The sequence below is a fragment of the Camponotus vicinus genome, unplaced genomic scaffold, assembly GCF_025532165.1.
Source record: "Camponotus vicinus isolate PSW18456_S1 unplaced genomic scaffold, iyCamVici1.0 SCAF_4, whole genome shotgun sequence".
Taxonomy (NCBI): domain Eukaryota; kingdom Metazoa; phylum Arthropoda; class Insecta; order Hymenoptera; family Formicidae; genus Camponotus; species Camponotus vicinus.
The window spans coordinates 9436836-9460603 of NW_028141976.1; the positions used below are offsets into that span (position 1 = coordinate 9436836).

Below are 23768 nucleotides of genomic sequence, written 5' to 3' on the forward strand. Positions count from 1 at the left end.
TTGTTAAAAGTTGCATAGGTTTCATATATGCATCATTACGGGGATGCAAAACTGCACGTGCATTATACGTGGTTGAAATATTAATAAAACATAACTTTTCTTCCTTCATTACATATCTTTTTATTAATTTTCTCAATTGTATCCTTTAATTCCTTTTTCTAAATTAATTCCATTCCTCATTGGTTATTTTTTTGAAATAATATTTTTTATTTAAAATAATAAAATATTAAGAAAGTACAATGAAAATATAATATATAAAAATATATAATATAATAATATAATACAAATATATAAATATGTAAGAAAACACAAATGTAATTAATTAATTAGTTCTCATATAATAAATTATATAATATACTTTATATAAAATATTAAAACATTAAAATAAAAATACAGTTTTTCTTAAAGAATATTCTACAGTTAACAGTTGCTTAAAGATTATAGTACAGTAAACGATATCTAAAATTTTGAAAAAAAAAAAAAATGAAAATCTCTTATATAGTTCAATGAAAAGTTTAATGTTTAATGATCAATGAAAAATTATTAAATCTATATTAATGTTTATATTTCAAATTATTTTCGCAATATGTCAAAATTTGTTAAATTCATTATTCGATGATCAGATGAGCAATCATTTCTATGGAAATCGCGAATAATTTCAAACATTCGGTAAACGAACTTTGCGCTGTGATTGCGTTTTTGTGAAATATTCCGGTTGTAGATGACATCATCTGCTCTGGATAAAGTATCAGCGTGTCTCGTGACCGAGCATGCACAAAAAAAAAAAAGAGAAAAAAGTGTCTCGATAAGATAAAAGATCATGCCGTAAATAAATATAAACGTGACTAACCGTATGTAGCGATGAGAGGACGCTCTTTACAATCTCTAAATAGCACGGGCATTATATATGGCGCGATTCTTTATAGAAATTTTTTTTATATACATTCCTTCTTTATATTTATCGATACATAAATATCAATGAAACTCTATATATGTAACATCAATGAACGATTACGTTGGGGCTTCTTCGTCGAACGTGATTTATATGAGCCAAATATTTTATTTTTGACAGTTGTTATTATAACAATACTATTTATCATAAAGATACCGATTAATTATTCTTTCCGGGCATGGTTCTCCATTAATTAAATTTTCGGCCGCTCTAGTTTAAAAGTAGAACAAGATACAGTAGAGCCTCGTTATGATAATTTTAATTAACGTTGCGTCTCGGATATATAGAGTTCATTATATTTCGGCTCACTTTGTAACTGTTATAAAATGCAACGGAGTTATTTTATAACGGTTGATGATTATCGAATGTGTGTTACAATAACATTTTTATCCTCATCCAATGCTCGATGTACAAAAGATATATTCGAGGGGTCAACCACTGGCAATCATTGTACATTTCATCAGGAATATATTGCTGCAGTACAGTAAATATAATTTTAGGAAATTCATGTTTTAGAAAAATATGAATTGAAATAATATTAGCAATATAAGACAAAAAGTAATATGCATTAGAAACACTTTTTATTTCTGCGGCAGTACTGTTAATATTGACAATAAAATAATAATAGGAATACCAAAAATACAAAAGCATTATTAACAAAAGCAATACAATAGCAATGTTAGCAATAAAATGTATTGTATAAAACGTATTGTGCCAAAAATGACAACCACTGTACATTTTCTGAGTGGTGATTGACCCCTCGGATATATCACATAAAAAACAATTAATTACATAAATTATATACATATGTTAATATTGCATTAATCATATATTTTTGAAAACAGAGATATTTTATTATATTGAGAGGTTGCTTTGGATATCGCTTGATCATATATATTTGATCTGATTATTATCGAGTTTAACTGATACCCTACAAATTTCACGCGTCTTCGACTTGTATTTACATCACTGCTATTAATACATTTATAGCGAGATTTGCCAGGTTACAATTATTAATATCATTGCATATCAACGCGACATTCTCGCTTCGGGTATCGTTTAAAGATTACAATTCCTAAGTGATCAACGTAATTATTGATTATTATTGATCCGATGTAATAATATGATGTCGGAATAGTTTTATAAATAGCTATGTGCCACGCGGACGCACTGTAATAACAATGATATTCTTGCGTATAAGAGTCAGATCATCGATGTATCCAGGCAAATGACATGTTCCCCGATGTGGTCACGCTTGAGTCATCGCGTTGCAGTTATCGTTTCGACTGAGAGTTTCTTTAATAACGATGCCTACATTCGTTTCAAAATTACTGATAATAGAATTCACATCGCTGTCTATACGATAGAAAAAAATGTAAAAATATTACTTCCTCGAAATTTTGTCAATTCGTCTGATAAAGTTTTACTCTTTTTTATATAAAGAATTATTTTCATAAAAGCTAATTAAAATTTCATACATCTATCTAGACGATAATAAAAAATAACGTTTTCTGTTACGTTAGTTGAAAGATGACAATGCACAAGTCCAGAGGTAACTTTGTTGTAAAAAATAAAATCGTTGATTTGCATTTATCTAAGAGAATTAAAATGTAAATGTTCGCTCAACGATCAGAAGCTGAGAGGCCAATAGAAACCTCGGAATGGGAATTTGTGCCATGGCGTGTTTCGAGGACAATGCCGAGGAGATGGCAGTTAAGGAAATATAAATGGCCTTATATATAAGCAACGTTAGACAAGGAAAACGTCGTTTACGGCGGATTGCAACGAAAGAATACATATATAGACAGAGTTATACGCGCGAAGTGTCTTCGGGAATGAGGCTTTGTATCATCTTTGATACATGAATTTAATTTATTCTAATCTATTGCTACAACTGCTGCATTTGCCTTATTTATATAAAAAAATCTCGTTATTATCTTCCTAAATAATTCTGTATAATTTTTCGACGAATTTTTATTAATGATGTTTGTTACTTTTATTTATCCAACCAATATTCGACATCAAAAATAATTCCTATTCTAGATTTAAACTGGATTGGAATTATAAAGAAAAAAGATTGCGATTGTGTGTATGTGCGAGAGAAATCATTCTCATCGACATATTTTGATACAAAAATTATTTTCATATTAATATATCTTTCTAAAATATCTTTCACGTCTCGCATCTTGTTTCAAATGAGATTGTCGATTTCAACGATTTGCTGGCTTGCAAACTTCGAGAAGCGCAGTTTTCTATCGCGAACTCCACTGCAAATTAGTTTCCAGTGCAAAGTCCTCGATTGATTCTCGAGACTGGCTGACTGTTTAGGATGCTTTGAAAAGAGATACGATTATGTGTTCAGAGAAATAAAGCTCTTTTGGCGACGTTTCAACCGCGATATATGTTATTCAAAGTATACACATATATTACGTGTGGTCTGAGTCTCTCCTTGTAACCACGATGATGTCTTTGAACTGAACAAACTACCGGTCAACAATCGCGAATGAAGATGTTATACGTTTTTTATTCCGTTTCATAAAATCTTATACTATTGTGACATAAAATAACATATATAGTATATCGATTTCTTTGGCTGTGATTGGATGTTTGACTGATCAAATCGTCATAAATTCGTGATTAGTCTCTCGCGACTGGTCATTTATCTAGCAATGGCAATAAGTAAGTTGACGTTAGACAAGGACGAATGCTAGTCATCAGATAGAAAGTCATCAGTTTCGCATTGAGCATCGGAAATAAAGATATTTTACATTTTTTTCACTTGCTTCGTTGGTTGATTCAATGATTTATTAGCTTCTTAAATCGCAATCGCGAAGTGCATTGCGCGTTTGCATAATCAAATCATAGTAAAGTGACGAATACAGGTTTTGCTTAGTCACACTCTTTTAAAATTAGCGTTAAATCGAAGTGGAACTGTACCATTATCGTAGCGAATGAAATAATTCATGAGTAGATATGGGCCACTATGGTGCGTCAAAACAAACCCCCACCACTCGGCCCCTGGCGCCGTGGGCGTGGCCAGGTGAAGTGGAGGGAGGCGTTCTGATTGGTGGAAACAATGCCCCACCTCCCGAAGTCTCGATTTTGATTGGCTTGCACCATAGTGGCCCAGAGTTTGATTGGCTTGCACCATAGTGGTCCAGAGTTTGATTGGCTCGCACCATAGTGGCCCAGAGCTACGATTGGTCGACGCCGGCTGTGTCGCCGATTTATCAAATTTTTATTTCCCTACCTCCGCGGTACTAGACTCGAAGAAGCAATCCTCCTCCCACTCCAGCCCTGGCCCACCTGTATAGGGTTCCGAGTCAAATTCCCGTTACCTAGCCCTTAGTCGCTCTCGCTACGTCTTGGCAGAACGAACCCCCCCACCTACCGACTTTCGGAGGGTAGCCGGCGGTATATGTCTCGAGGAAACAATCCTTACCTCCCCACTCCGTCTCGGGGCCCGCTATGGAATATCGAAACAAGCCCCCTCCGCTCGAACGGTTCATGACGCACTTTATCGGAAAAAGAGACAAAGCATCTCAGTAGGAGACAATAATTATTATAATTATTATAATTATTATAATTAGACTACATTGCACTACAGAGGTAAAAAGATGAACATGCGAATGATTGAACGCGAAGCGGGGGTGTTATAAAGGAAGAAGGGAAAAGTTAAAAGCATTAAACACGAATTAAGATAAAAAATTTTTACATTTATTAATATTTTTCAAAACCAGCCATTTTTTAATAAAATTTTTGCTTATTATTAATATACAGAAATATATACAAAGAAGAATTATATTTATATTGTTATAAATTTTACATTTTTCTTATGCTACTTACAATATTTATAATTCTATTTTTTAAAATAAAATCGGAAAATGCGCGACTTTTATTTAAAAAAGAAAAAGTCACCCAAGAAATAAGAATATTGTTATACCGACACATATCCGTATGGTAGCGAATATCTGCTATTGATAAATCTACGCTTTACTAATACCGGCGCACATATTTTTGTTTCACTTCGCGTAACAATTTCATGAAACGCCGTACGTCGAATCGCATTAAAGCGTAGATTTATCGAAGTTTCGTTATTTTCTTCTTCTTCGTTTTCCTGTGTGTCTTTTTCTCTCGCTAATAGTAGCTTTTTTATAGCATTAAAATTAATTCGTCGCGAGTTCTCGTAATTGAGAGTAATACCCTTAACTTTACAAGTTTCGTGAGTATTACCCTCCGGTGTTCGCACGATGTAGGCGTAAAATTTCGGGCCCCCGGACACGAACGCCTCGATATAGCTACCGCGGCCGTAGCTTTCGAGTTCATCCGTCATGTCGCCTAGAAAATTTCCCGTAGGCGGCATGTATTCGTTCGAATCACCGGTGCTTATAAAAATACACGAATCCGTATCGTAATATAATACACGACGATCTAAACGTTCTAGATACTCGTACAATTTTAAACGCGCTAGTGCAGTCGTATACGCTGCTATCACGACGTTTGTTATCGGCGAGGGAACGAGAGCCTCTTGTCGCAGTCGCCACGAAACATACATTACCTCGTCATTCACGGGTAATATGTCGGTTATCTCGTATTCGGCGCTCGTTAGTAATGTCGCGAAACGTTGTTGTGTTTTTACGATTTCGGTAGTCGGCAAATTGGATCGTTGGCCGAATTTTCCCCAGAATGAATTTAAGCATAGTTTCGCAACCGAGCGTAAACCAGGATTTCGCTTATCAAGAACGATACCCTCAGTTTTTTCATATTCCCTCAAGTATCGCTCTTTTGCCTCATCGTCGTTTTCCCCGCATTCGCTCGGCCAACCACTGGCTTCCTGTTTAAGCTGTAAAAACGTATTAATATATTCGGCGAACAATCCACCTTGCCGCGACGCGCGATCGTATTGGCTAACTCTATATTGCCAAATTTCGCTTACCGACGTTACGAGATAACCTTTCTCGACGGCCTTGCGTAATTCGCAGGTTACCCAGGTACCCTCGAATTCACGCTCGCTATCATTATGAGTGCACGGTGTCTGAGAAAATGTTTCGCAGCAACTACGACATAACGCGAAGAGTAATTTTCCTCGTACGCGATGCGGAAGTACGGGGTGAAATAAATCACGAGGAGGGAGTACTCTACAGCGTATGAGGCCTTCGAGCGAGTCGAAATTATAATTCGGTGACCTTCCGACTAACGCGCTACATTCATCGCCGACGTAAATTTCCGGATGACCGATCGGAAAAGCGCCCGTCTTCAATACAAACGGGTATAATGAGCATACGTCGACGTAGCGTATTTTCTCCGTACCTGTGACTTCGTATTGAGTTGCGATATTTCCCGTACGCCCACCGAAAAACGCGTCGCGAGGATCGAGCGGTGGTGTTTCTACCATCGGATGGTTCGCGAGAAAATCATACATTACGCGATTGTCGCGCATTTCTTGGTCGAAGGCGCACTCCCACTTTTCCGACACTATGTATCCCCGCTGACGAAGGCGCCATGAAACTGCGAGAGTTCGTTCATATCGCGAATTTAATGTATCTCCGCGATCCTCCCCCGACGAAAGCGCTTTATCGCGATTTACAGGGAAACAAGTTGGACATCCGTGCCAAAAGCAACCGTGAAATTGCAACACGTGACGCTGCGTCTTTCCCGCAACAGACGTTTCGAAATAACCATCGACGAGCGTACCCTCGATCGTGCGATATTCCCGCGCACGCCCCGCGTGATTTATACGGCGGTCGAGTTCACGCTCCATCCATATCAGCCATTGTAAGGCTTTACGCGAATGATTGCTCGCGCATCTGTATCCCCCCGTAGGAATAATGCCTATCGTATCGGCTTGCAAAAAGTTTTTCCGGAAAACCGTCATGCAGGTCGAAGCAATAGTTGTACATTCCTCGAACGGGCATACATTTCCGCGATCTAGGAAAATTTTTCTAAACGCTACGCACGCTCGTCGAAGAATATCAACATCGTTACGACAATAGCGCACTATCTCGCGTTGGAAGTCGAACACGGTATTTTTTTCCCTCATTTCGGTATGCCATGTGAGAAAGCGTTCGCGCTCTTGCGATTTCATGTTATCTGGAGAATAATATTGTACATCGGGTAACGGTCCGACGTACGTTTGATTTTCGATAGTATTAAATAAATGCGGAAAAATGCCCTTATCCTCAGTATCCTTTAGCCCGAAAGCCTTAGGTAATTCGGATAAGCGCATCGGCATATAATTAACGCTATCGATGAATTTTGTATGTCCCGCGGTTAAAAGAATAATTTTTGTGCCGTTTAAAATTACTTTCGGTTCAATATCCCTACAATTTTCCACGATATATTTCAAAATAAATTGCGCGTCGAACGCTTTCGCATTATGCGCTATACAAATTATGTGTTTAAAATATTTTACCGGACGCGTAACGAAATCTACAAACTGTTTAACCGGATCGCGTTGAAATACGAACTCTCGCACTCCGCACCAACGGCACCACACGGGCATGTTATTTTCCCCCACGCATGCTTCACAAATCTGTTGCGCGATGCATAGCGTCGGAATATGTTTTTTTATATTTCCCGTTCCTTCGACCGTCTCGTCCTGCCGCGTTTCGAAATCGTAAAATACGAAAGCCACACGTCCCTTTCCGCGTTCATATGCACGTTCGTTCTTTTCCGCGTTATCACATATGTTCCGTGCTTCTTCTTCTCTCGTGCTAGATATATCTACCTCATCCGGTACCATCGCTGATGAAGATGGCCCGGCAGAGGAAATATCGACACGTTGTCGAAGAGGTTGCATATAACACATATGATTGCGCGGTTGTTGTGAACGGCATAATTTGCAATAAGAAACGCCGCATTCGTGTTTTAAATTCGATTTAACGATACGCCCGCAACTATCGCAAAATCGCACGATGCTACAAACATTAGCGCGTGTTCTACCGTCGTACGATTTCTCGCTACGATGACGCTCGAAACACCTTGTACCGTAAAATAGCCGATTGCACGCGTCGCATTTTATTTCGGCGTAAGTGGAATCGCACGGTGGTGCGGATAAGCATCGCGGGCATTTATTTAAGCACCGGTGACTATTGGGTCTATCGTTTCGGAAGCCTACATTACACGCTACGCAATAATCGCGAGTACCAGCGGCGGCTTTTAAATTTAAAATAAGATTATAATGTCGCGAATCCTCGTAATACATGATATTTAATCGCCGCGAGGACTCGCGTCCGAGAGAAGCGAGTATTTCGGCACCGTCATACATCGGTTTTTCGCCGCGACCGAAAGTATTAAAATTATACACAATAATCGCGATATTGTCGGCGGCGAAATAACGCTGGAAACGTTCGATTTCACGAATTCCACAACCCTCTTCCGGTATTGCGACACCGGCATTTCTCGTTAATTGCAATGCACATTCGCGTTGTAACGAAGAATGCTGATATCTTATTGCGTTCCATTTCTCATGCAGCTCACCCGTACGGATATTACCGCGCTCGCTATAAGTTTGAGCTACTACGAGAGCTCGAGGGAAGCACAGGTTATCGGAATTATTAATTTCGACTATCGAACGTTTCGCGACATCCTCCCGTGTTAACGTGACGCGACCGCGACCCGAAGGCATCGAGACATTATAAACCCGTATGTTAAATTGGTCGGCGATATCGAGACCACCGGCGCTCTGTGCTAACGAACTCACAAGTCTCCAAATGTCCTCGTAACTCAAATCACGCGCCGGACGAAAAGATATACCCGCAGGACCATGCGATAAATTCGGCGAATCAAACGATAATCCTACGTAATCGCCCGGTTCACATGAATTTAACGCATACGCGTGAATTTCGCGAAACGCGTTTTCTAACGAGTGATATATATCGTTGCCTTCAGTCAACGGACGTATCGCGAAACTCGCTTCTCTACCGATTACCCGGAATCTTCTAAATTGTCGCGCATTTTCCGATATTAAATTTACAAAATTAAAATTATTATTTCCGACCTGTTGGTGAAGTTGTTGCTGCTGCTGCTGATGTTGCTGTTGTTGTTGTTGCTGTTGTTGTTGTTGCTGTTGCTGCTGGTACTCATGCTCCTCCTCCTCGTCCTCTTCACCCTCCTCGGTCTCGGATGAAATATTTTCCGAGCGGGGTAACTCGGCTACCTCCCCCTCAGTCTCATCCTCTTCCGCTTCTTCTTCCTCATTGGTGTGGGAGAGCGCAGAATTTTGTTGGCCGTCAACACCACCTCCGTATTGTACTGTTAAAAAACCGTATAAATTATAAATACTATTTTTGTTATTTTTATTATTTTAATATTTTTATACTCGAATGTAATCCGTACTATAAATATTATAATACAACGAAATAATCTCACCTTTTTAGCAATATTTGTTGTTTTTTATTCCGCTACTAATATTCTGGGGAATAGCTAATCCCCCAGCGACGAGTTTCTAAAGAAAAATTAAGAATTTGGATTAAATTCGAGCATAAAAATATATCGAGAAATAAATTATTAAAGTTACCTTCTCTGGAGGGAGCGTATATATTTTCCTCTTCTTCCTCTCTCACAGTCTCTTCTTCTTCTTCTTCTTCTTCCAGCACTATCACTTCTTCCTCTTCCTGCACTTCTTCTTCTTCTTCCCCACTCTCTTCTGACTCTTCTTCGTTAATCTCCACTCTCCCGCGCTTCTCCATCTCTCGCGGAAATTCTAATAATATTTCAAGATTCGAATATTTAATATTATAGAAACAAAATTTAAAACAGTTCTAAAATTATTTTTATATTTGAATTTTCGTTTTAGCCTATTTTTTACATAATCATCATCTTTACCCGGCGAGAACACTTCGCTATCAGGGCTACTGATTGCATATGTGATGTCGTCAGCGTTCATGTTTTCCTCATCGTCGTCGTCGTCGTCAAGAACGACAACGGGAATCGCCGGATTTTCCTCGAGTAATCGCGATCTTCCTGAAATGTAGAATATTTTTTATTAGTATTGATTATTTTTATTACTACCGAACATTCTATCCGAGAAAAATTAGCACTCGTTTTCATTACGTGCAAAACTTACGCGAAGGACCTGCCTCGGGTTCTTCCTCTGCGCGGCGTCTACGTGAAGGTCGCACTATCGCTGTTCTCGCGAGATTATTGTTTCCTGTGATTAATTAGTAATTAAATATTTAACTTTATAATCGCGATTTTTCGTATTTTTTCTTTAAAAGCAAAAATAAATAAAATAAGTAAAATAATTACCCGTCGACTGGATCCTACTGTAGTTTTGAAGTAGGTAGGTTATATGTCCACCTACATCTTCCTCTTCTTCATATTTTTCATCTTCGCTCAAGGCTCTTCGTGCACTAATTATTTCGCCGGCAATATTTAGTAATTTCGCGTCGCCGCCGAAATGCCCCAATTTATATAAAATTGCAAGCAATGTATCGGAGCAGGCACACGCGAAATTCGAAAATACGCTGTAATTATGTTCACTTGTTTCCGTTAATTTGGAAATGTAGCTCGCGGAATTTATCTTTGGAGATAAACTCGCAGCCAACTTTGCACAACTCGATATCAAATTTTTATTACACGCCATTTTTTTTCTTAAAGGAATAACACGCGAGTGAAAATCGTACAAGTTTCCTCGGGCAAAGAAAATCTCGAAAATGCTTATATTCGGTTAAGCGTTGTCCATTTTATATATTTTCCTCCCCACTCAAAAAGGAAAATCAAACAAACCTTTATCAGCGCACGGAGAAGTCCATAAAAAATGTAGAAGTTTGAAATTTCTTGTAGTCGTATATACCGTATTGTAATTATATTTTTTACCGTAGCGCGAATAATCTATTTCATTTCTTATTTTGTTTTTCGAGAAAGCAACTGACGCTAAACATTTTGCTAATTACCTTAATTAAGTAATGGTTTACGCATATGATTTCTTAAAAACTAGGCGTAATAAAAAAAATTTGTAATTATTTTATTTGTCAAAGATTTTTATTTTGCGTCGACCATAGCTATTGCTCGAATATAATAAATTTTTAAAATTATTTGTTTCTTTATAAGAAAAAATACACGTTTAATGGTAATAATAATAATAATACACGACGTGTTGCTGCGTGTTCGCAGTAAAGGACAGAAGGAGATATCGGGAAATATGTTGAAAACGTAGTAAAAAGTACTCTGTGAATTTTTTTTTTAAGAAAAACTTGTTATGTTATTTATTATATTTTATCTATGTACATTTATTTATTGGTTTTCATAAAATTTTCGTTTTTGTAAAATCGCACGAGAAATTTCATTAAATTTAAGCGAAAGTATCTCTACAAATATAATGCTGAAATATACATCTAAAAATGTTAAATTATTAATTTGAGTTCGAACACTTTGTTCGATTTGTTCATAATTTCCTTTAATTGTGAGTTTTATAATTTCGCAATCTATGTACGATGAGGGAAGTTTTAATTCTATTTCGTTTATTATATAGTTAGCACATGTATTGACAGTATCAACGATATTAATTAATTGCGACAAATGCGTATCTATGCATTTTATAATATTTTCCAAGCCGAGGAAAGTAACTATCTGCATCACGATAGCGGTGTTATAAGTTTTTCGTTTCTTCGACGGAGGTTGTTCTTCCTTCTCGACATTACTCGCGGAATATTCGTTGGTTTCCTTGTATGCCACTAGAATAGCCCTCGAGCCATAAGCGCTGGTAAAGTTGATGGTGATATTGTTAATAATAATCGGATTTATTCCTCCCGTTCTTTTTTGATCGTCGTTCAAATACTGTCTCATATGTTCCATGCAGGATTGAAATTGCTGCCACGTGTCGGAGTCGAGACAAATCCCATCGGCATTATTGCTCGTTAATTTAACAATTGGAACAAAACAGTCTTCCTTCGTCGATTGCAATCCCACTTGTATCTTCTTAGTGAAGGATGAATTAAGTCCGTATGTTGTTGATAGCAACAAATGTCGGTTTCTTCCACCGTTGCCGATTTTATTGTCCCCATTTCCCGGCTCCTTAATATCGCAAACATGCGAGGATTTCACAAAACTGGCTATTTCGGTCGTTCCAGCCATTACTATTAACCACTCGAAACAAACTCGAAAAATGTACTGTGCAAAAAATAATCACAACAACAACGTTAGCGTATTTGCGTAGAATTTTTCTTCTTCGCTCGAGACTTAACTTCTGTTAACGACGAAATTCGAATGAATACACGGTTTGTCCTCGGGCTTATATTACTGCTTCTCCCACCTAAAAAAAAATCTAAGCAAAAAGAGTGGGGGGAAATAATATGGGCAGAAGTGAGCATAAATGCGTATTCAAACAAAATATTTTACAATAATCAAAGAAAAATACCGAGAAACTTCTATAAACGTTTCTAGAAACTTCTAAAAATTTTCTCTAAGCTATATCTCGAGTGATTCACCACGGGAAAAATATTTAGGGGATGTTTTATTAAGGAAGATTCGAATGATAAATTTATAGATATTACTGGCGGGGGTATATCTGAATGTTTAATTTAAAAAAAATGTGAAATCTTATCAGATTTCTTAGTCGATACGGTATATATGCTGTTTCAGCATGAGAAAAAAATAGGTTGAGGATTTAGGATGAGGGTTTCGCTAGGGTAGATTCAAGGTGAGAAAGATTTTCCATATCTTCCTAAATTATTTGGAAACAGAATTGTTTTCTTAATCACTATTGCAAATATAGCGGGGTTATTTTAAAATGAAAACCATTGACGGTTATCTTAAGATGAGATTATTTTATTGAATGTCTCTAGTATTTTAACGTGTGTTTAGGGTTTTAAGAATCTCTAGATATTATTATTATATCACGGGGGGATAGTGTTTGTCTGAGTCAGCTATCGGTTGATTCATAAAATACGAGTATGTACAGGTATTTTGTAATTTAGGCGATACATCGATTTAAAATATATTTTCCAGAATTTAAGCATTTTATTTTTACTATAAGCGTATATGGAGAATCAATTATAAGCTCATTAGCGTTGGTGCTCGCGAAAGTCGCCGATGCGAGCCTACCCTCGCGCGAATACGCTTACTCGCGGTCGCGCGTCGTGTATCATCTAATCAGCGGTGCTTTCCGCTCGCACGCGTAACAGAGAACGCTAGCGCGAGCACGTGGCCGGCGCGGATGGGGCCCCACGCGAATAAGCTTATTTTCTTCTTACATTCCTGCAAATAATATTCGAGGAGCATGCGCATTTTTTTCTTTCTTAGATTATTGTTGTTAAATATCGTCGTTTACTTTTTTATTTATGAGATTGTTCCTAAACGCGAAATCGATTATTTTGTGTAATGGACGTGCGCTGGAAACATCCTTGGACGTCGATCGTCTGCGGCCCTACGGGATGCGGGAAAACAATTTTCGTGAAAACATTTCTTCGACATTTATCCCGCATGTCCGATGTCCGATTCGAGAGAATTTTATTTTATTACGCCGAGTGGCAAGATGCGTATCAGTGCTTACATTGCGACACGGGAGAGAGAGAAGAAGAGAAAAGCGAGAGCAAATATAGCGATAATGCTTTAATAAAATCGAGGAAAAATATAATCGAATTTCGCGAAGGGTTACCGCGTCCGGAGGATTATTCTAACAATGCGCTTTCTCCGAAATTGGTGATAATCGACGATCTTATGAGGGAATCGTCTTCGTGCGACGCTATCGTGGATCTATTTACGAAAGGAAGTCATCATAAGAATCTCAGCGTTATACTCATTTCGCAAAATCTTTTCCATCAGGGACGTGGACAGCGCGACATATCTCTCAACGCGAATTATATAGTAGTTTTCAAAAATCCGCGCGATCGTGCGCAAATTCGTCATTTAGCGCGTCAGGTATATCCCGACGATCCAAAATTTATGGAAGAAGCGTACTACGACGCTACCTCGAAGCCGCATGGATATTTATTGCTCGATTTGAAACAATCGACTCCAGACGAATACCGATTTCGCACGTGTATCTTTCCGGAGGATACTCTACATTACGTCTACATACCACGTAAATCTGTCATTAGAGCCGGAAGCGTATAAAAGAAAGGTATTCGCAGTCGCGAGTTGTAGTTGTGCGATTACGACGCAATGGTGAAAAAAGCAGACTCTAACAAAACATCATCGACAGCGACATCGAGGATAAATTTATCGAAGAGCGCAATAAAGACTGCAAAACGTTGCATCGGAGAGAGGAACCTGTGTCTCTTAAAAACTCTATGCTATTTGAAAAAAAATCAAAGAGCGGCGTTCTTACGCGATGCCGACAATAAATTTGTAAAGTGTATTCAGGAGTGTATTTTCAATACGCTCGAAGGTAACGTACCGCTCGAATCTAGCGAAAAAAAGCGCTTGTCCAAGCATAAAACGACTTTACGGCGCATCGCGGCAAAGCGGGGTAATTTGAAGACTAAAAGAAAACTATTGGTACAACGCGGAGGATTTTTACCCTATATTATCGGTCCTATACTCGGAGCTTTATTATCACGGATTATCGGCGAGTGAAAAGAAATACAATTCTTTATATTCTTTGTGAGGAAAAATAATAATATTTGGAAAAGTATTAAAAATGGAAAAGGCTAAAAAAATGGTTTTAATTTCTACGGAAAATCTCGAAAAAATGCAACGAATGCAGCAGCAGCAGCAGCAAAATCATCAGTCGGAAAATGTTAATAATACGGAAAATGATAATAATAAATCCGTACGGACACCGGGAACCCCTTTATCGCGACTCGATGCGGAGATGTGTCGTATTCTCAATCTCTCGACTCCCGCCGACGAGGGTGAAAGATGGAAAATGTATAAAGAAGTACTTCAACGTTATCTATACTTTGTTCGGGATGCAAAAAAGCGTTTTCGCAAAGATTCGCGTGGGGCTTTAAACGGCGACGCCGATGATAAAACTGAGCAAGACGAGGACATGTACTTGGAAGATGACGATACCGAAGAATTTACGCGTACTTTAATTAGTAGCGTTGAAGATGGAGGAGGAGGTGACGCTAATAGTTTCGGAAAAAAGCGCGATCAATCGGCGGAAATGATTAAAAATATAATCGAAAGTGTGCCGAAAACTTATCGCTACAAAGCTCACACGCTATTGAAATATTTACTCGATGCTCCGTCGTCAAAGATCGGTTGGGATAGACAAAGACTCGTGACTATAAACGGTGCGGTTGTAACGGGTTCGAATATTAGCGATCTCATAAATGACGCGATACGCGAGAGAAAAACAGTAAAAGCAATCGGAAGAGTTCAGTTTGCGCGATTCCTGCAGGACATAAACACACCTTCCAGTCTCATAGGAAATCGTAGTTTTTTACACGTAGGCAAAATAGCTCGTCGTATTAAAAGCAGCGAATTAGCAGCTGTTACTTCCACTCCGAAAACTCGTCGTTCGCGGAGCAGGTTAAACGAGACGGTTGTATCCGAAGGAGATACGATATTTATATCTGCCGATGAGGATGAGGATGAGGCCGATAAAACATTAGCAAGTAAGGACGAGAATTCCCCGACAAAGAAAGCAAGAGGTTTATTCGGTTGGAGCAAATTCTAATAAGATGGAACTCGAAAAATTATATTACGATCCTTCGCACTACGCGGGTTATTCAGCGACGGTCAATTTATCACGAGCGGCTAAGCCGAATTTCTCGCGTAACGAGGTTGTCGACTGGCTTAAATCGCAAGACGCGTACACGCTGCATCGTCCAGTACGACGAAAATTTCCGCGTTTACATTATAACGTGACAAATATCGATGATTTATGGGAGGCTGATTTAATCGATCTTCGTAATCTTAAGAGTTATAACGACGGATATTCCTATCTACTGGTGGTTATCGATGTACTTAGCAAATTTGCTTGGGTAGAACCTTTGCGCGATAAAACTTCGGCGTGCGTGATAAAGGCCTTTCAAAACATATTCTCGAGAAACAAAAAACGTTTACCCGTTTACCTACAAACCGACAAAGGTAAAGAATTTATCGCGAGCGCTGTACAAAAATTCTTAAAAGAAAAAAACATCCGATTTCGTGTAGCGCGAAATCCCGATATCAAAGCAGCTATAGTCGAACGTTTCAATAGAACACTTAAGGAGAGGATGTGGCGCTATTTTACACATAAAAATACTCGCCGTTATATCGATATTTTGCAGGATATTGTTCACGCTTACAATCATACTCGTCATTCTAGCATTAAAATGCAACCAGCGATCGTTACGTTGGAAAATGCGCGTATCGCGCGAGAAAATATGAATCGACGTTGGAATATCAATGCCGAAGATGCTGAAGGAAGAAAAAATCGCGGGCGCAAACAAAAGTGTAAATACAGGGCGGGCGAGCTCGTACGCATTAGTAGAGCAAAAGCAGCGTTTGAGAAAGGATACGAGGCGGGATGGAGTGAAGAAATATTTCGAATTCATCGCGTTCTCGAATGGAGAAGACCTCCTGTATACGAACTAAGCGATTTACAGGGCGAGGTTATAGACGGGATTTTTTACGAGCAGGAATTAACGCAAGTTATTAAAGACTTACGAGAGGGAGAATTTATCGTAGACCACGTGATAAAAACCAAGGGACGGGGCGACAATAAACAATTACTAGTTAGTTGGCGGGGATATCCTTCTAAATTCGATTCTTGGATATCAGCCTCGAGTTTAATATCAAAATGAGAGGGGAAGAATTTCACATAATCCTCCCGAGTAATAGTAGCATGCGCTACTTTCCGGAAAATAAAACAACGTGTTTCACCACCGAATTACCTCAGCGTATAGACTTAAGCGGTCGTTGGGAAGTAGCGCTCACGGAGATCCAGTTTCCGTGTAGCTTTTTACATATACGCCCTGGAGAAGGAACAATAAAATTTATCGATATTAATAAGAGCATCGATGCGTTTTCTCATGCGGATGTCGAAGTATCACCAGGCGTTTATTCGAGCGTACACGATATTATAGAGACAATGAATGACGCGTGCAAACCCGTAAAAGCCCATGTCGTTTGGGAATTAAAAGCTGGTGGTAAAGTTGTTATGAGACTTTCCTGCAAAGAGAGGAAATGCGATATGGAACATCATGTGCATTTTTCCGACAAGCTTTGTCGTATGCTCGGTTTTGATTCACGCTGTGGAAGTTCGAACGATCTACTACCGATCTACTACAATCCTGACATTCCTCCTTCTTCGAGCATTGCTTTTCCAAAATTTCCTTTTGTACTCACGGGTGACGACTATATAATAGCCGACATACCAGCTAGTTTGTTGCGAGGTATTCCAGACAAACTTTTCGTCTACTGCGACATTTGCGAACCTTATATTACGGGCGATGTACAATCGCCTCTTCTTCGAATAGTCGCGCACGATGCACGAAACGATTATCCGTTTGCATCCACTCAGATAAAGCATTTTTCGCCCGCGCAATACATCGCGCTGCGGCGAACGAGTTTCCGTACGATCGAAATAGATATAAGAGATCAGCTGGGGAAGAGCATACCATTCGAATTCGGAACGTTGACGGTAACTTTGCATTTTAGGTGTATCGATTAGATATTATAAAATACACGGAATCCGCGAAAGAGAAAAACGCATTTGACCGTTCATTATTATTATTATTATTAATGGACTATTACTCGGTATATCGCGACGAATTACAGAACGGAGGCGGTCGCGGCGGCGGAATCCCGCGAGTTTTCGTCGGATCGCCCTATCAGCGCGGTCACGGAATCGGCAGTTTTCTCGGGGGATTATTCAGACGCATACTACCATATTTAGGTAAAGCCGCGCGAGCTGTGGGAAAAGAAGCTTTACGGGCTGGCGTTAATGTAATCGAAGACGTCGAAAACAATACGCCATTTAAGGTAGCGGCCAAACACCGTTTTGAAGAATCGCGAGACAAACTCAAGAGAAAAGCCAAAGAAAAAATAAGTAGTCTAATGAAGGGTTCGGGATATAAGTCTGATGCGAAAATGCATGTAGCTCAGTTCCCTTTTGTCGGGCTTGATAATCACATCGCACGATCCGCAATAACATCGGCTCGCAAGCGACGACGGACGAGTAAGAAAATCAAAGCGGTTGAGAAAAAAAGAAAGAGTACAAAAGCGCAGAGAAATAAAAAGAAGAAGAAAAGTCGTACGGTTGTGAAAAAAAGACTTAAGACGTCTGCGAAACGACGTAAAATCGGTAAAAAACGTACCGTATCCGATATATTTTCTTAAGCGGTTATATTCGGAGCATTCTAATTTAACGACGGTGGCGAGCGACGGACGACAGCGAGCAATTTGCGATAAAGAAATATGTCTTTTCTTCACACGCATTCGAGCGAGTGTTTAAAGAGCGAACTAGATCTCTTCTCTCTACCACCTACGCAAACTAGCATCGAAAATTCGCAATGGATTCATTACAAACCCGTGACCTCTCTCTCGGACGACTCGCCGATAGAATTCGTCATCCCCGGACACGGAGAAGAATATTTAGATCTCACGCACACCATGCTGAGTCTTCGTCTACATGTAGAAACAAGTGCCGATTCCGCGAGACAGGCTTCAGGAACAAGCGCCGAAAGAATAGCCGTAGACCCTGTAAATCATTTGCTTCATTCTATCTTCAATCAAATCGACGTGTATTTCAATCAAAAGCTCGTGTCGCCTCCAAACAACGCTTACGCGTACCGAGCGTACATAGAGGCGTTGTTAAATTATTCTTCACCCGCAAAAACTTCCCATCTAACTTCCTGTCTATGGGACATGGATGCACCCGGACACATGGACGATCTGTTGGAAACAAATCCCGGCAATCCCGCTCTCGCGAGACGCGCTCGTTACATTTCCGGAGGAAAGGCGTTAGATCTCGTAGGACATCTCCATTGCGACGTTTTCAATCAAGACAAATTTTTAATTAACGGTGTAGAAGTACGGTTGAGATTCGTTCGTTCGAAAGATTCGTTCTGTCTCATGGAAAGTAGCGGAACATCGAAAATTCACATTCTCGACGCTGCCTTGCTCGTTAGAAGGGCGAAAATAAGCTCGGGTTTGTTACTCGCGCATGCTAGAATGATGAGTAAAGTTACAGCCAAGTATCCGCTCACGAGAGTCGAGGTTAAAACATTCACGATTCATAGCGGCGTTATGGGTGAATCGTTAGATAATGTAATACTCGGTCAATTACCGAAGCGAGTAATAGTCGGTTTCGTTAGTAATAAAGCGTTTAACGGTGACAGAAAATTAAATCCGTTTAATTTCAAGAACTACGGAATAAATTTCTTCTCGCTGTACGTCGATGGCACGCAAATCCCCAGTAGGCCTTTGCAACCAGCTTTCTCCGAGGAGGAACCGCTTTACATCGAAGCTTATCAAACGCTTTTCTCGGGGACAGGTATTCATTTTTTGAACGAGGGAAATTCTATAAGCAGAGACGACTATTTCAAAGGATATACTTTATTCGCTTTTGATCTTACTCCCGATCTATCCGCTAATTGCGCTGGACATTGGAATCTCGTCAAACATGGTAGTTTACGATTAGAAGTGCGATTCGTAAGAGCACTTTCCGAGACGATTAATTGTATTATCTATGCCGAATTCGATAATGTCATAGAAATCGACTCGTCTCGTCAGGTCATCGTCGATTTTTCGGGGTAAATTTTTTATAGACGCTTAAAATTGTTCCCCCTCTACTTCGCTCAAAACTCCGACATCAGTGCGCAACGTTTCGAAAAATATTCAGTTTCGTTGGAGACACGCTCGGCGTTGTTGTTTTACATAGAGCCTCGCGTCGAATCACATAAGTTTTTTCGTAAGATGGATATAGTCGTCGATATTCAGGGTTTCCGCGATGCGAAGAAAAAGTTTATCCCTAAGGAGGTTGCTATTGTAGCGATTGACGCTCCAATCGTCGATCATTGGATTATGATACCGACGCATTCGTTTGCCGAATTACCTGAAAAAATAAGACAAGAAAACAACTGGCTCACGCGAAATCATCACGGCATTGAATGGTTCGATGGCGAAACTAATCCGAAATATTTTACATCGCAACTGCGGCAAATTACAAGATGCGTGCGTCACATTTATGTTAGAGGAAACGAGAAAGCGAGTTATTTGAGGAATCTACTTTCTAGAAATATATATAATTTGGAAGGCATCTCACCGGCATTCAAAAATCTGACGGTAGAAGAAGAGTGCGGACATCACGGATTTCGAAAATTCGGAATCTTTCATTGTGCATTACGCAACGCTTACAAATTAAAAAGCTGGATTGTTGCGCAAAATAATTTCAGCAGCGACGGAGACAGCATTACTCGAACGACTTGCAGTTCTCCCGAAATTTTGATAGTAAGCGACGACGGCGACGACGATGAAAATGAAAATATTAAAGCACAATCAAATAATAAAATAGAGAAGAAAAATCTGCAAAAAATCGAACGTGCGGCTATTAACCGCCCCGCGCAAACAGAAAATCCGCTAGCTGTACAACCCGAAAACAAGCCACCAAAAGAAATTATTCAAATAATACTGCTTGTTCGCTCGTCTTCGCTGCAAACAAATGGACTCTCGCGAAATTCTGCAAGCATTGCGTCAGCTAGATGTCAAACATGTGGGAGTCTATCCTGCCGACAGATTGCCGATGGCGTGGACGAGGTCGACGGCCATCGTCGCTAATACGGACAATCATAATCGCCCTGGAGAACACTGGATCGCTTTCTTCCTCGACGAAGACGGTACAAGGACATACTTCGATAGCTACGGAATACCGCCCTTGTATCCGGGTTTTTTCCTACGTCTCCGGCGAAATTCCAACATTTATCGATGGAATACCGAACAACTACAAGGGCTTTTCTCTCAAACCTGCGGACTCTACAGTTGTGTATTTTTATATTATATGTGCAGCGGTTACGATCTCGATGGATTTCTTAGTCTTTTTTCCGAAAATTGCAAATATAACGATCATTTAATCGTAGAATTATTTCATAAAATTTTTCTTCGCGAAAAAAAACATGAAAAATATAATGTTAATTAATAGCGTGTTTAATTGTAAGAAGATATAAAAAAAATTTTTGCGAAGTACTACGAATTGTATGCGGGTATATTAATAAATGTGAAAATTTTTTATCTTAATTCGTGTTTAATGCTTTTAACTTTTCCCTTCTTCCTTTATAACACCCCCGCCTCGCGTTCAATCATTCGCATGTTCATCTTTTTACCTCTGTAGTGCAATGTAGTCTAATTATAATAATTATAATAATTATAATAATTATTGTCTCCTACTGAGATGCTTTGTCTCTTTTTCCGATAAAGTGCGTCATGAACCGTTCGAGCGGAGGGGGCTTGTTTCGATATTCCATAGCGGGCCCCGAGACGGAGTGGGGAGGTAAGGATTGTTTCCTCGAGACATATACCGCCGGCTACCCTCCGAAAGTCGGTAGGTGGGGGGGTTCGTTCTGCCAAGACGTAGCGAGAGCGACTAAGGGCTAGGTAACGGGAATTTGACCCGGAACCCTATACAGGTGGGCCAGGGCTGGAGTGGGAGGAGGATTGCTTCTTCGAATCTAGTACCGCGGAGGTAGGGAAATAAAAATTTGATAAATCGGCGACACAGCCGGCGTCGACCAATCGCAGCTCTGGGCCACTATGGTGCGAGCCAATCAAACTCTGGACCACTATGGTGCAAGCCAATCAAACTCTGGGCCACTATGGTGCAAGCCAATCAAAATCGAGACTTCGGGAGGTGGGGCATTGTTTCCACCAATCAGAACGCCTCCCTCCACTTCACCTGGCCACGCCCACGGCGCCAGGGGCCGAGTGGTGGGGGTTTGTTTTGACGCACCATAGTGGCCCATATCTACTTTCATGTTTTTAAATCGTCTCGACAATGTCAAGCGGAACGTTCATTCACATGTTCGCGCGATACATTCCGTTCATTTCCAGTTTTAATAATTAAAAGGTCCTCCCCCAAGTTTCAGCCTATATATTTAATTGACCGTTATAACGAGGTAACGAATTAAATAATTCAACTTTAAATTTTTTTTTGCTTCGAGACGTTTTATACGATTCCAAAATTAATTTCTATGAAAATGTAAAACCGCCGCGATCTCATTTAGTCATTATAACCAGATGGCTAATTAAACAGTTTTGCTTCATTGGTGCGCGCCCAGTATCACATTTTCCAATAATCGAACGTGAAACAATTGCGATGCTCCATGCGGAGATAACGATCCGGCCCGTGACGTGGTTTCAGGACGATGAAGGATGTCTGCAACCGACAGTGAATCATAACGACGATGGGCTGCCCGTTGGCAGGACAACGACAGCTTGACCAACGATACCTAATATTACAGTTTACACAATTACATCCGCAAATTTACGTCCAAGATCTAGGTTAATACGAGTCCCATTAATTAAACAACTTATGGTTATTTTAAGTAGGACAACTTGAATTAAGAAAATGTAAAATCAATGAAAACAGATAGATCTTTGTGGACTTTTTCTGCCGCTCTGGTATATTTTAATCGATATATTTTAATGTTACACGTCAGAGAACAAAAAAAATGTGACCGTTATTTAAATGTTAACTTATAAAGTGAGAGAGATTAAAGTATTAACTAACAATAAGTCAAAACTACGTCGAAAGTTGGGATCTTGATCTTGAATCTTATCAGTATGGTGCGTCTTTTATTTAATCGATATATCTGATCGAAATGATAGCTGTATTTATGTACTTATAGTAGCGAACAACAAGTTTGCACTCGCTATTTTGAACTTGAAAATCGAGTCTCAAATGTAGGTCGTGCCACGCTTTGTTCATTGTATTAGTAGAAACGTCGGCGTCATTTCGCGCTTCGGTAGGAACAGACTGTGGCAAATGTCACAAACATCCCTTTATGCGCTTTATCGTTGTCGACACGAGCTTTTCTGCAATCACATTGACTTTTCCGAAAAACTTGGGAAATATATATTTTCTCATAAATTGTTCGTGCAATATTTTTTAAAATAATAATTACGAGCATTTTAGCTATAATAATTATAATCGTGACACAATATGTATAATTTTTTTACTATATTTTTGATCGTTAACAATCTTTACAAACGATAAAGTAAATTATTCAGACGTGCAACTATTGAAACCCATCGAGTCTGTTTCTAGATATTTATGCATCTCTCTGCGAAACGTTGCAATGCATTGTTCTATCCGTACTAATCGCGATCGATCGGGGACACGAACGGGAGAAGATTAAAAATTTGCTGGCGCATGGCCAATTCTCGGGAAGCTCGAAAATTATTCACCAAGCATACAATGGAGATTTTCGCGTGAGTCCGATGATAATTTTCGTAATTGGAATGCGAGTCGTGCTAGTCGACAAAGTTGCGGTTGAATCGAAATAAATGGACGAGGTATTTCCTTGCAGTACAGATATTAAGAATAAAGGAGGAGGAGAAGGGGTCGAACATTGTGTAGATACGAATGCAGTGCATTTTAAACATATTTTGTTTCGCGCATCTCTAGCAATCATAACCGTGCAGCAGATAACAACAATACATAGCATGAAGATTCGCTACGCTGCTACAAGGTGAGTGAGCAAGTGAGTAAGCAGGTGAGTGAGTGAGTGAGTGACCGAAAGAGTGTGTGTGAGTGAGTGACCGAAAGAGTGTGAGTGAGAGACCGAATGAGAGAGTGTATGAGTGTTGCGTAAAAGAGAGAAAGAGAGCGAGAAAAAAAGTGCGTGCGTGTGTATGAATGTCTGTCCCTCCTACCCTCCCTCTCTCCCTCTCTCTCTCTCTCTCTCTCTCTCTCTCTTACGCACACACTCCGCCATACACATATCGC

The 23768-nt window shown here is 39.6% G+C and overlaps 4 protein-coding genes across 4 annotated transcripts; 3 read left to right on the forward strand and 1 right to left on the reverse strand.

Moving 5' to 3' along the window:
- Positions 1-4702: 4702 nt before the first annotated feature.
- LOC145970602 (uncharacterized) lies at positions 4703-12028 on the reverse strand. Its single transcript, XM_083097481.1, has 6 exons — positions 11522-12028; positions 10202-10499; positions 10020-10103; positions 9779-9916; positions 9471-9656; positions 4703-9205 (listed from the first exon to the last, which is right to left on the reverse strand). The coding sequence occupies exons 1-6, from the start codon at positions 12026-12028 to the stop codon at positions 4890-4892; spliced, it is 5529 nt and encodes a 1842-aa protein (XP_082953607.1). The 3' UTR covers positions 4703-4889.
- Positions 12029-15522: 3494 nt separating this feature from the next.
- Positions 15523-16629, forward strand: LOC145970603 (uncharacterized). The gene is made up of 2 exons (XM_083097482.1): positions 15523-15931; positions 15998-16629. Exons 1-2 carry the CDS (start codon positions 15523-15525, stop codon positions 16627-16629), a joined length of 1041 nt encoding a protein of 346 aa, XP_082953608.1.
- A 1615-nt stretch (positions 16630-18244) lies between these two features.
- On the forward strand, positions 18245-19585 carry LOC145970604 (uncharacterized protein F54H12.2-like). Its single transcript, XM_083097483.1, has 2 exons — positions 18245-19142; positions 19323-19585. The coding sequence occupies exons 1-2, from the start codon at positions 18245-18247 to the stop codon at positions 19583-19585; spliced, it is 1161 nt and encodes a 386-aa protein (XP_082953609.1).
- A 158-nt stretch (positions 19586-19743) lies between these two features.
- On the forward strand, positions 19744-21061 carry LOC145970406 (uncharacterized). Its single transcript, XM_083097203.1, has one exon. It carries the CDS (start codon positions 19745-19747, stop codon positions 20603-20605), a length of 861 nt encoding a protein of 286 aa, XP_082953329.1. The 5' UTR covers position 19744; the 3' UTR covers positions 20606-21061.
- The last annotated feature ends 2707 nt before the right edge of the window (positions 21062-23768 follow it).